General features: G+C 47.3%; 1 protein-coding gene across 1 annotated transcript in view; it reads right to left on the bottom strand.

Annotated features, from left to right (window-relative positions):
- Positions 1-13,243, bottom strand: part of macf1a (microtubule actin crosslinking factor 1a) — a 246,088-nt gene that overhangs the window by 153,365 nt on the left and 79,480 nt on the right. The window contains 1 exon segment of the mRNA XM_065020508.1: positions 832-921. Within this exon segment, the coding sequence (XP_064876580.1) occupies positions 832-921 (90 nt within the window).

Genomic DNA, 13,243 nt, shown 5'->3' with positions numbered 1-13,243 from the left:
TCTCTCACACACACACACACAGTCTCTCTCACACACACACACACACAGTCTCTCCCTCTCTCATACACAGTAACACGCTCTCTGTGGTTGAAATGTGAGGTGAATGTGTCACACAGACAGTAAAAGGAGAATCAGCGTCTAAATCAGAGGTGGGCAACTCCAGTCCTCGGGAGCCTGATTGGTGTCACACTTTCCCCCATCCCTAGAACACACACCTGATTAATCAGATTGCATTCTAAACTGAATATCATGATTAGGTGATTATTTGAGTCAGGTGTGTTAGCTGGGGCAAAACTGTGACACCAATTAGGCCCTCGAGAATTGCCCACCCCTGCTCTAGGTGGACCTAGTCAGCAGTCTCATGTTAGTCGACCCGTCTGTCAGTTACAATGAGTCATGTGCTCCGGGAAATGAGTCATCGTGTGCTCCGGGAAATGAGTCATCATGTGCTCCGGGAAATGAGTCATCGTGTGCTCCAAGAAAGTCTCTGGCTGCATCTGAAATGGCACCCTATCCCCTACATAGTGCACTACTTTTGAGCAGGCCCCATTGGCCTCTAGTCAAAAGTAGTGCACTACACGGAATAAATGGTTTAGATGGGGACACATGCATTTCCCTCACTGTAATATTGACATTATTAGACAATGATGTGTTAAATCAACAAGAGTTCACTTCGAGGTCTTCCTCAATGTGAGGGAGGGTGTGTCTCACAGGGCACGACAGTGTGTGTGATGGTTGTCGAGGTGTGAAGGTTGGTGACCGGGTGTGTGTGTGTGATGGTTGTCGAGGTGTGAAGGTCGGTGACCGGGTGTGTGTGTGTGTGTGTCTTACCAGGGTGACTCCAGAGAGGACCTCCAGGAGGGAGATCAAGTTGTGTCCATCTCTCAGATCCTCGTACAGGTCTGTGATGTGCTTCCTCACCTGATGGGGAGAGAGAGATTAAACAACTCAGAGGTTGAATGGCTGCTCTTCCCAGATGACCTATGACGGTTGTCACCCACAGCACCTGGCCTACAGCAGAGCCTGGACCTGCTAGAGCAGTACTGCCAGACCTGGGCCCTGGACCTGCTAGAGCAGTACTGCCAGACCTGGGCCCTAGACCTGCTAGAGCAGTACTGCCAGACCTGGGCCCTAGACCTGCTAGAGCAGTACTGCCAGACCTGGGCCCTAGACCTGCTAGAGCAGTACTGCCAGACCTGGGCCCTAGACCTGCTAGAGCAGTACTGCCAGACCTGGGCCCTAGACCTGCTAGAGCAGTACTGCCAGACCTGGGCCCTAGGCTAGAGCAGTACTGCCAGACCTGGCCCTAGACCTGCTAGAGCAGTACTGCCAGACCTGGGCCCTAGACCTGCTAGAGCAGTACTGCCAGACCTGGGCCCTAGACCTGCTAGAGCAGTACTGCCAGACCTGGGCCCTAGACCTGCTAGAGCAGTACTGCCAGACCTGGGCCCTAGACCTGCTAGAGCAGTACTGCCAGACCTGGGCCCTAGACCTGCTAGAGCAGTACTGCCAGACCTGGGCCCTGGCAGTAAACCCCAAAAAGACTAAAATAATGATTTTCCAGAGAAGATCCAGATCTCAGGGAATTAGACCAAAGTTCTCAATTGGTACACAATATATAGAGTACTGCACACACTACAATTACTTAGGTTTAAAAATAAGCTCAACTGGACACCTTAATGAGGCAGTGAATCAACAGAGAAAGCATGCAGGGCATTTGACGCCATTAAAAAGCTAATTCAAATTGAAATACCTATTAAAATGTGGCTAAAACCAATTGAATGTGTCATTGAACCAATTGCACTTCATTGCAGCGAGGTGTGGGGTCCACTTGCAAAACAAGATTTCATCAAATGGGACAAACACCCCATTGAAACCCTGCATGCAGAGTTCTGTAAGATTCTCCTACACGTCCAGAGGAAAACTACAAACAATGTATGCAGGGCAGAATTACGCCAATATCCACGAATAATAAAAACTCAAAAAAGAGCAATTAAGTTTTGGAAACATCTAAAATACAGTGACCCCCTCTCATATCATTATCAAGCCCTGCAATGCCAAGAGCTGAGCAAAGAAAAGAGTCCCCTCATCCAGCTGGTCCTGGGGCTGAGTTCACAAACCTGTTCTACTAACACACTGAAGCCTCAGGACCAGAACATCCAATCAATCAGGATAAACCAAATTACAACACAGTCAAAACAAAACTATATTACTTATTGTCGCTCTGGATAAGAGCGTCTGCTAAATGACTTAAATGTAAATGTAAATGTTATTGGGAAACACAAGCACAAAGCAAAATGCAGTGCTATCTGGCCCTAAATCGACAGTACACCGTGGCTAAATATTTGACCATGGTTACTGATCAAAACCTTAGAAAAACCTTGACAAAGTACAGGCTCAGTGAGCACAGCCTTGCCATTGAGAAGGGTAGACACAGGAAAACCTGGCTCCCTGTAGAGGAAAGGCTGTGCAACCACTGCACCACAGCAGGACCTGAGACGGAGCTGCATTTCCTGACAAAATGTAAAAAATATAAAACAATTAGAGTGTCATTTTCCCAAATTTGAAACCCTTATTCAAGGTTTCAAAGACCTCTCTGGTGAGGATAGGCTACCCGTCCTGTTGAGGGAGGACGCAGAGAGCTGTGGGTTGGCAGCACACTACATTGCTGCCTGCCATAAGATGAGGGACAGTGTCTGACAGACCAATCGACCTGCACATGTCCTCTACTGTATACTTATTGTTATTGTAAGCTTTGGCAATATGTACATTGTTACATCATGCCAATTAAGCGAAATGAATTGAGAGAGAGGAGAGAGAGAGATTAGAGAGAAAGGGGAGAGAAAGATGGGGAGAGCGAGAGGAAAAGAAAAACAGAGTTAATTACATATTCATCTTGTTGACATAAGCAATGCTCCTAGGGACCCTAGTTGCCAGGGCGACAAACACTGCGCTCCGGCTGTGACCCCATGTGGCGTCTCAGGGCCGAGGAGTCCGGGGACAACCGTTGGCACGGCGACTCAGCAGCTTTGGCAGGCCTATTTCGTCACCCTTTGTGAGAAAGTGGGCCATCTTCTCAGACCCTGCTGATGGACTCCCAATGACTAGGCTAAACAGCTCAGAGCTAAGAACCAGGAATTCAAAAAAAAGAGGGAGAGAAAGGAAAGGAGGGACTGGGCATTTAGAGAGAGGAGACGGAGGCTAATTACTGTCTCATTCACAGCTGACCATGACTTGTGGTTTAACCGGAGGCAATGGAGCCGTTATAGAGAGGAGACGGAGGCTAATTACTGTCTCATTCACAGCTGACCATGACTTGTGGTTTAACCGGAGGCAATGGAGCCGTTATAGAGAGGAGAGCAGAGAAATACAGAGAGAGACTTTTTTGTCCTACTTCCATGAGACATCCTCACTACACTGAAAACACCTCCCTACCCTTAAAAACACATTGCAAACCATCACAACCTCCACACAATCACGTTACAAATGTACATACGAGAGAAAAAGAGCGAGAGAGGGGAAAAAAGAGAGAAAAAGGCTGAGGAAATGAGGATGACAGGAAAGAGGTGAACATGAGGAGAAGCAATAAAAGAAAGCTGAGTGAACGGGGGGCAGTTGAGGTTTGATAGAACATGCCTAGGCTTCTAGAAGACCGGGATTATGTACTAGCAATTCATTATAAGGAGACGTAGACACTCTTGCTTGTGTTACCTTCTTGGTCTTCATTGAGTGACTGATAACCTAGGAACATATTGGGAGAGAGAAACAGAAACCGAGAAAAAAGAAAAGCAGTGTGAAGGACAGGAGTCCTCTGTGTGAACACACGGTGCTCGTCAAAGTAGCCCCATCACAGACCTGAGAGAGATTAAACTACCCACAGTGCTCTTTGGTTACCTTGGCTGAAGGGCAGGGGCCAGTGGTGAAGGGGGGTATGTGTGTATGTGTGTGTACACTGACCTGACTTAAATTCTATGTCTTGGGGTTAAGGGTTTGATTAAAAACAGTCCTTGTGGCCTGGGTAAAACTGGGTTGTGGCTCGAGCCATACTAGGTCTAGACTAATCTCAGCACCCAGAATCATCTTAAAACAGTCACATGAGCCTGGGCCAGGCTTTCAGCGGCTCACATTCACAACACATATATATGTTTGAGGACCACTGTGCAATATTACAGAACACAGCAAACGGCACAAGCTGTAAAAACACAAAACACTTCACTGCATTTCAAATCGTGAAGCTGCAATCGCGTAAATTCCACATTCTGCCAGCAGAGGGCGACTTGCGCCTTTTAATCCGAGGAGCCGACCTGCGACAGAAACAAACGGGCCTCCTCTATGTCCTGTTGGTCAACGGTCAGCTCTCCTCATGGGTGCATCTCAATAGTCTAGGGCTGGAAATAGAGTCGGAGTCTCCTGCTTAGGAAGCCTAACCCCACACACACAAGGAGAGAGGAAGCCACCGAGACCGTTTCCTCACATCCTTCTGTTGCCCTGCTCGCTTCCTTTATTCTCTCCTTCCTTTGCAACCGCTCTCAGCCCCCTGTTCACGTGACACCTCTCCCTCGGTCTCAATGCTCTCTGGCTAATAAACACACTCTATCCATCGATGTGTGGAAGGTTGGCCTCGGTGCGTGATAAGAGGGGATGTGTTCGGCTGGTCGTGGGTGTTGAAGAGTTGATCATGTGTTAATTAGATAGGTATTATGGGGGGCTGGAAATGATCTCTCATGCGATAACAGAGTGTTTTAGTGTGTGTGTGTGTGTGTGTGGTCATCTTCATTCCACTTAATGGAACTATTTCTCTGCCTCTATAATTCAATGCATGTCTTCCCTATTCAACCGATTTACATTCCATTTTGCCGCCACTTCTTGACACGGGGAGTTCCGAAGTACGACACGTCCATGTGTTGTAATCAGAATTGGTGAATCACAGCCCAGCTTTGGGATACACGGAGAGAAGCCTGGTCCCAGATCTGTGCATGTTAAGGGTGGCAATGACCAAAGGAGTTGGTTAGAAGGCACAAACAGATCTGGGACCAGACTACCGTAAACTGTGTTGGGGGTTGATAAAACGTGCAAGCTGTATGTGGGTGTTGTTCAGTCAGCGGAAACGTCACGGTTGGTTACTCGCAGCGGTCAGCTCCACTGCTGTGCTACAGTTAGAGTGGTGCCACCCAACGAGACAGTGCACCTGGGTCTCACACACACACACACACAAAGTCTCTTTGTATGTGAGGCTGAACTCGTGTTTTTGGGGTCATCTGCACTGAGTGTACAGAATACCTGCTCATTCCATGACATAGACTGACCAGGTGAATACAGTTGAAAGCTATGATCCCTTGTTGATGTCCCTTGTTAAATCCACTTCAAATCGGTGTCGATGAAGGGGAGGAGACAGGTTAAAGAAGGATTTTTTAGCCTCGAGACGATTGAGACATGGATAGTGTATGTGTGCCATTCAGAGGGTGAATAGGCAAGACAAAATATTTAAGTGCCTTTGAACGGGGTATGGTAGTAGGTGCCAGGCGCACGGGTTTGTCTCAAGAACTGCAACGCTGCTGTTTAAAAATAAAACAGTTTCCCCATGCATATCAAGAATGCCCTAACCCATCTGGACAAGAGGAATACCTATGTGAGCATGCTGTTCATCGACTACAGCTCGGCATTTAACACCATAGTACCCTCCAAGCTCGTCATCAAGCTCGAGACCCTGGGTCTCGACCCCGCCCTGTGCAACTGGGTACTGGACTTCCTGACGGGCCGCCCCCAGGTGGTGAGGGTAGGTAACAACATCTCCACCCCGCTGATCCTCAACACTGGGGCCCCACAAGGATGCGTTCTGAGCCCTCTCCTGTACTCCCTGTTCACCCACGACTGCGTGGCCACGCACGCCTCCAACTCAATCATCAAGTTTGCGGACGACAACAGTGGTAGGCTTGATTACCAACAACGATGTGACGGCCTACAGGGAGGAGGTGAGGGTCCTCGGAGTGTGGTGTCAGGAAAATAACCTCACACTCAACGTCAACAAAACTAAGGAGATGATTGTGGACTTCAGGAAACAGCAGATGGAACACCCCCCTATCCACATCGATGGAACAGTAGTGGAGAGGGTAGTAAGTTTTAAGTTCCTCTGCGTACACATCACAGACAAACTGAATTGGTCCACCCACACAGACAGCATCGTGAAGAAGGTGCAGCAGCGCCTCTTCAACCTCAGGAGGCTGAAGAAATTCGGCTTGTCACCAAAAGCACTCACAAACTTCTACAGATGCACAATCGAGAGCATCCTGGCGGGCTGTATCACCGCCTGGTACGGCAACTGCTCCGCCCACAACCGTAAGGCTCTCCAGAGGGTAGTGAGGTCTGCACAACGGATCACCGGGGGCAAACTACCTGCCCTCCAGGACACCTACACCACCTGATGTCACAGGAAGGCCATAAAGATCAAGGACAACAACCACCCGAGCCACTGCCTGTTCACCCCGCTATCATCCAGAAGGCGAAGTCAGTACAGGTGCATCAAAGCTGGGACCGAGAGACTGAACAACAGCTTCTATCTCAAGGCCATCAGACTGTTAAACAGCCACCACTAACATTAAGTGGCTGCTGCCAACACAGTGACTCAACTCCAGCCACTTTAATAATGGGAATTGATGGGAAATGTCAAATATATCACTAGCCACTTTAAACAATGCTACCTAATATAATGTTGACATACCCTACATTATTCATCTCATATGTATACGTATATACTGTACTCTATATCATCTACTGCATCCTTATGTAATACATGTATCACTAGCCACTAACTATGCCACTTTGTTTACATACTCATCTCATATGTATATACTGTACTCGATACCATCTACTGTATCTTGCCTATGCTGCTCTGTACCATCACTCATTCATATATCTTTATGTACATATTCTTTATCCCCTTACACTGTGTATAAGACAGTAGTTTTGGAATTGTTAGTTAGATTACTTGTTGGTTATTACTGCATTGTCGGAACTAGAAGCACAAGCATTTCGCTACCCTCGCATTAACATCTGCTAACCATGTGTATGTGACAAATAAAATTGGATTTGATTTTGATTTGATTTGAATGGTTCACAACCCAAAGGACATCCAGCCAACTTGACTCAACAGTGGGAAGCATTGGAGTCAACATGTGCAAAGCATCTCAGTGGAACGCTGTTGTGAAGACGAAAGGGGGGATGCAACTCAATATTAGGAAGGTGTTCTTAACGTTTTGTAAACTCAGTGTATATTGGTGCACTGCACACTCTGCTTCTTCTGTTGAGATCCACCAAAAGGCACAAGTATCCACGTTCTTCTTCCGTCCTCTTTCTGCAACTAAATGTCTCCATGTGCCACAGCTCCCTGCCTTGTCCGGTAAAGATCTACTGTGTGTGTGTGTGTGACTAAAGGCTGGTTCCCAGATACATATTAAGCCAGACACTGGGAAGCCAGACCCAGCCAATCAGAATGAGTTTTTGCCCACAAAAGGAATTTCTTACAGACAGAAATATTCCTGTTTCATCAGCTGTCCGGGTGGATGGTCTCAAACCATCCTGCAGGTGAAAAAGCCGGATGTGGAGGTCCTGGGATGGCGTGGTTAAACGAGGCCGGTTGGACGCACTGCCAAATTCACTAAAACGACATTGGAGGCGGCTTATGGTAGAGAAATGAACATTCAATTCTCTGGCAACAATTGCACGCTCTTTCAAAACGTGAGACATCTGCGGCATTGTGTTGTGTGACAAAACGGAACTTTTTAGAGTGAGTGGCCTTTTATTGTCCCCAGCATAAAGTGCACCTGTGCAATGATCATACTGTTTAATCAGCTTATTGATATGCCACACCTGTCAGGTGGATGGATGATCTTGACAAAGGAGAAATGCTCATTAACAGGGATGTAAATACAGTTGTGCACAACATTTGAGATCAACTTTTTGTGGATATTTAACATTCCTGGGATCTTTTATTTCAGCTCATGAAACATGGGACCAACGAGTTACATCAGAGTTATTCAACTCTTACCCTACGAGGTCCGGAGCCTGTTGGTTTTCTGTTCTGCCTCATAATGAATTGCACCCACCCGGCGTCATAGTTCCAAATCAGTTCCTGAGTAGAAGAAATGCAATGGCACTGGCTTCGAGGTCCAGAGTTGAGTTTGAGGGCTTTACATGTTGCCTTTCTATTTTTGTTCGGTGTAATATGTTTCATTTTGTCCACGACTAGGTTTAAAAATCGGTGTCTGGAAAACCAGCCCTAGTTATGACACTGCATTCCTGGCGAGCTGTCAACACAGGTCCCAACAGTTTGTGGTGAAGGCAGTGTTTTATAAGGATGTGTGTGTTTGATCTGTACACACACACACACTCCGAGAGGCAGCCATACACCCGGACCTGACCACATGACGGTACACACACACACACACACACACACACACACACACACACACGTCTGTCAGCTGATATAAACATGGGTGCAGTCAGGTAGATCGGCGTGATGTCAGTGAATAGCGGGAGCCAAGACAAACACAGGAACAGGTAGACAGACTGGCTCGTGTCGTCACCTGTACGGTCTGTCAGCCTCTGCTGAACAGCCACGAGCTCTGTGCTATGTAAACACCTGCGTTGGGGTGGACTGTCAACGGTATTACATACTAGACTGATAGGACAGGATTATAAAGGAGCCTGGATGATTCATTCTATACCGGACTACAGTAGACGAAAGACGTATCGCTTTGGTCTTAGTCTAAGACTGTACAACATGTCCTGCCACGAGTCAATTCATTTACAGCGCATTCGGAAAGTATTCAGACCCCTTGACTTTTTCCAAGTGTGTGTGTGAGTGAGAGAGAGAGACACTAAAATGTATTACAAATGAAAAACTGAAATATTACATTTACAGAAGTCTTCAGACCCTTTACTCAGTACTTTGTTGAAGCACCTTTGGTAATGATTACAGCCTCGGGTCTTTTTGGGTATGACGCTACAAGCTTGACACAACTGTGTTTGGGGAGTTTCTCCCATTCTTCTCTGCAGATCCTCTCAAGCCCTGTTAGGTTTGATGGGAAGCCTTGCTGCACAGCTATTTTCAGGTCTCTCCAGAGATGTTGGATCAGGTTCAAGTCTGGGTTCTGGCTGGGCCACTCAAGGACATTCAGAGACTTGTCCCAAAGCCACTTCTGAGTTGTCTTGGCTGTGTGCTTAGGGTCGTTGTCCTGCTGGACGCTGAATCTACGCCCCAGTCTGAGGTCCTGAGTGCTCTCGAGCAGGTTTTCATCAAGGATCTCTGTACTTTGCTCCGTTCATCTTTCCCTCGATCCTGGTTCTTGGTCACCTCCCTGACCAAGGACATTCTCCCCAGATTGCTCAGTTTGGCCGGGCAGCCAGCTCTTGGAAGAGTCTTGGTGGTTCAAAACTTCTTCCATTTAAGAATGATGGAGGCCACTGTGGTCTTGGGGACCTTCAATGCTGCAGAAATGTTTTGGTACCCTTCCCCAGATCTGTGCCTCAACACAATCCTGTCTCGGAGCTCTACGGACAATTCCTTCGACCTCATGGTTTGGTTTTTGCTCTGATATGCACTGTCAACTGTGTGACCTTATATAGAGAGGTGTGTGCCTTTTCAAATCATGTCCAATCAATTGAATTTACCACAGGTGAACTCCAATCAAGTAGCAGAAACATCTCAAGGATGATCAATGGAAACAGGATGCATCTGACCTCAATTTCAGGTCTCACAGCAAAGGGTCTGAATACTCATGTCAATAAGGTATTTCTTTGTCATTATGGGGTATTGTGTGTAGATTGATGAGGAAATACGAGTTCCTGGAGAATCCCAGTGGATATTTATGTATATCAATACCCAATATAGGTGTCATTAATCCTGTCATTTATTTATCACCGCAAACCATACATCCTTTCTTGAGTCATCTTTCTGCCTCTATCCTTCTCGCTCTCCTTAAGTCCTCTTCCCCTCCCTCCTCTCCACCGCTCTTTATTTAATGACTTCCCTCCCAGACAGTGAAAGGTCCCTGCTCTCTCCAGCTACAGTAAATAAAAGTCTCCTTAACGCCAACTGAACATTGTCTAATGTTACAGACAGTGGTGCCGGGCCAGCAGTGTGTGTGCCAACGTTGGTGCCCCTCCTCAGTCCGTCTGACCGACATACATTACAGCGTAGAAATACGCAGCGCACTAGAGAGTTATGAGGTCAGACGCCCCATTCCACAGTCATGTGGTGGAATGCACAGTCTATGTGATCTACGTCTGCGGTGGTTTCAGGTTTCAACGTCATGCACATGTACAGTGAAATGCCTTTCTTGCAAACTCAAAACGCACCAATGCAGCAATCAATAACAACATAATAATACAACAAAAACTAATGAGGAATAAGAATAACACCGTAAATAAGTAAATAAGGATACTCCAGAGTCAGTTCCAATGTGCAGGGATACTGACAGGTGTATGAAATTGAGCACACAGCCATGCAATCTCCATAGACAAACACTGGCAGTAGAATGGCGTGACTGAACAGCTCAGTGACTGTCATTGTGGCACCGCAATAGAAAGCCACCTTTCCAACAAGTCAGCTTGTAAAATGTCTGGCCTGCTAGAGCTTCCCTGGTCAACTGTAAGTGCTGTTATTGTGAAGTGGAAACGTCTATGAGCAACAACGGATCAGCCGAAAAGTGGTAGGCCACACAAGCTCAGAGAACAGGACCGCCAAGTGCTGAAGCGCGTAACGTGTGAAAAAAAATAGTCTTTCCTCGATGGCAACACTCGCTACAGAGTTTCAAACTGCCTCGGGAACAAACGTCAGCACAGTAACTGCTCGTCGCGAGCTTCATGAAATGGGTTTCCACGGCCGGACAGCCTCACACAAGCCTAAGATCACCATGCGCAATGCCAAGCGTCGGCTGGAGTAGTGTGAAGCTCACCGCCATTGAACTCTGAAGCAGTGGAATCACGTTCTTTGGAGTGATGACGGACAAATCTGGGTTTGAGAACGCTACCTGCCCCAATGCATAGTGCCAACTGTAAAGTTTGGTGAAAGAGGAATAATGGTCTGGGGCTGTTTTTCATGGTTCGAACTAGGCCCCTTAGGTAAGGTGAAGGGAATTATTAACGCTACAGCATACAATGACATTTTAGACAATTCTGTGCTTCCAACTTTGTGGCAACAGTTTGGGGAAGGCCTTCTCCTGTTTCAGCATGACAATGTCCCTGTGCACAAAGCAAGGTCCATACAGAAATGGTTTGTTGAGATCAGTGTGGAAGAACTTGACTGGCCTGCACAGAGCCCTCACCTCAACCCCATCAAACACCTTTGGGATGAATTGGAATGCCGATTGAGAGCCAGGCCTAATTGCCCAACATCAGTGCCCGACATAACTAACGCTCGTGGCTGAATAGAAGCAAGTCCCCGTAGAAATGTTCCAACATCTAGTGGAAAGACTTCCCAGAAGAGTGGAGTCTGTTATAACAGCAAAGGAGGGACAAACTCCATATTAATGCCCATGATTTTGAAATAAGATGTTCAACAACCAGGTGTCCACTTACTTTTGATCATGTAGTGTATGTATAGGGGTAAGGTGACCACTGGTGGAAAAAGTACTCAATTGTCCTACTTGAGTAAAAGTAAAGATACCTTAATAGAAAGTTAAAGTAAAAATAATTTCAAATTCCTTCTATTAAATTGACAGATAACCAGGGGCATGCTCCAACACTCAGATACCATTTACAAACTAAGCATGCGTTTAGTGAGTCCGCCAGATCAAAGGCAGTAGGGGTGTGTGAATTAAACCATGTTCCTGTCCTGCTAAGCATTCAAAGCATAATGAGTGCTTTTGGGTGTCAGGGAAAATGCGTGGGGTAAAAAGTACATAATTTGCATTAGGAATGTAGTGAAGCAAAAGTAGTCAAAAATAGAATGGAAAGTACAGATACCACAAAAAAAAAAAAAAAAAAACTTACGTAGTACTTTAAAGTATTTTTTACTTAAGTACTTCCCACCACTGAAAGTCACCAGGATATAAGATACACAGAGTAGCAGCAGCTTGTATGTGAGTGGGTGTGTGTGTGTAGAGTCAATATAAATGTATGTGCAGGTGTAAGTGAGCAGATGGAGTGAGTGAGTGAGTGAGTGTGTAGGGCCGTGTGAGTGTGTGTAGGGCCCTGTGAGTGTGTGTGTACGGCCATGTGAGTGTGTGTGTGAGTGTGTGTGTGTACGGCCGTGTGAGTGAGTGAGTGTGTGTGTGTGGCCGTGTGAGTGAGTGAGTGTGTGTGTGTGGCCGTGTGAGTGAGTGAGTGTGTGTGTGTGTGTGGCCGTGTGAGTGAGTGTGTGTGTGTGTGTGTGGCCGTGTGAGTGAGTGTGTGTGTGTGTGTGTGGCCGTGTGAGTGAGTGTGTGTGTGTGTGTGTGGCCGTGTGAGTGAGTGTGTGTGTGTGTGTGTGGCCGTGTGAGTGAGTGTGTGTGTGTGTGTGTGTGGCCGTGTGTGTGTGTGTGTGTGTGTGTGTGGCCGTGTGTGTGTGTGTGTGTGTAGGGCCCTGTGAGTGTGAGTGCGTGTGTGTAGGGCCCTGTGAGTGTGAGTGCGTGTGTGTAGGGCCCTGTGAGTGTGAGTGCGTGTGTGTAGGGCCCTGTGAGTGTGTGTGTGTGTAGGGCCCTGTGAGTGTGAGTGCGTGTGTGTAGGGCCCTGTGAGTGTGTGTTAGTGTGCAGGGCCCTGTGAGTGTGCATAGAGACAGTGTGTTAGTGTGCAGGGCCCTGTGAGTGTGCATAGAGACAGTGTGTTGTGTGCAGGGCCCTGTAGAGACAGTGTGTTAGTGTGCAGGGCCCTGTGAGTGTGCATAGAGACAGTGTGTTAGTGTGCAGGGCCCTGTGAGTGTGCATAGAGACAGTGTGTTAGTGTGCAGGGCCCTGTGAGTGTGCATAGAGACAGTGTGTTAGTGTGCAGGGCCCTGTGAGTGTGCATAGAGACAGTGTGTTAGTGTGCAGGGCCCTGTGAGTGTGCATAGAGACAGTGTGTTAGTGTGCAGGGCCCTGTGAGTGTGCATAGAGACAGTGTGAGTGTGCAGGGCCCTGTGAGTGTGCATAGAGACAGTGTGTTAGTGTGCAGGGCCCTGTGAGTGTGCATAGAGACAGTGTGTTAGTGTGCAGGGCCCTGTGAGTGTGCATAGAGACAGTGTGTTAGTGTGCAGGGCCCTGTGAGTGTGCATAGAGACAGTGTGTT

This window comes from Oncorhynchus nerka, linkage group LG7, assembly GCF_034236695.1.
Source record: "Oncorhynchus nerka isolate Pitt River linkage group LG7, Oner_Uvic_2.0, whole genome shotgun sequence".
NCBI classification, from domain to species: domain Eukaryota; kingdom Metazoa; phylum Chordata; class Actinopteri; order Salmoniformes; family Salmonidae; genus Oncorhynchus; species Oncorhynchus nerka.
Note: the sequence above shows the minus strand (reverse complement) of the source record. Positions and strands in the feature narration are given on the sequence as shown.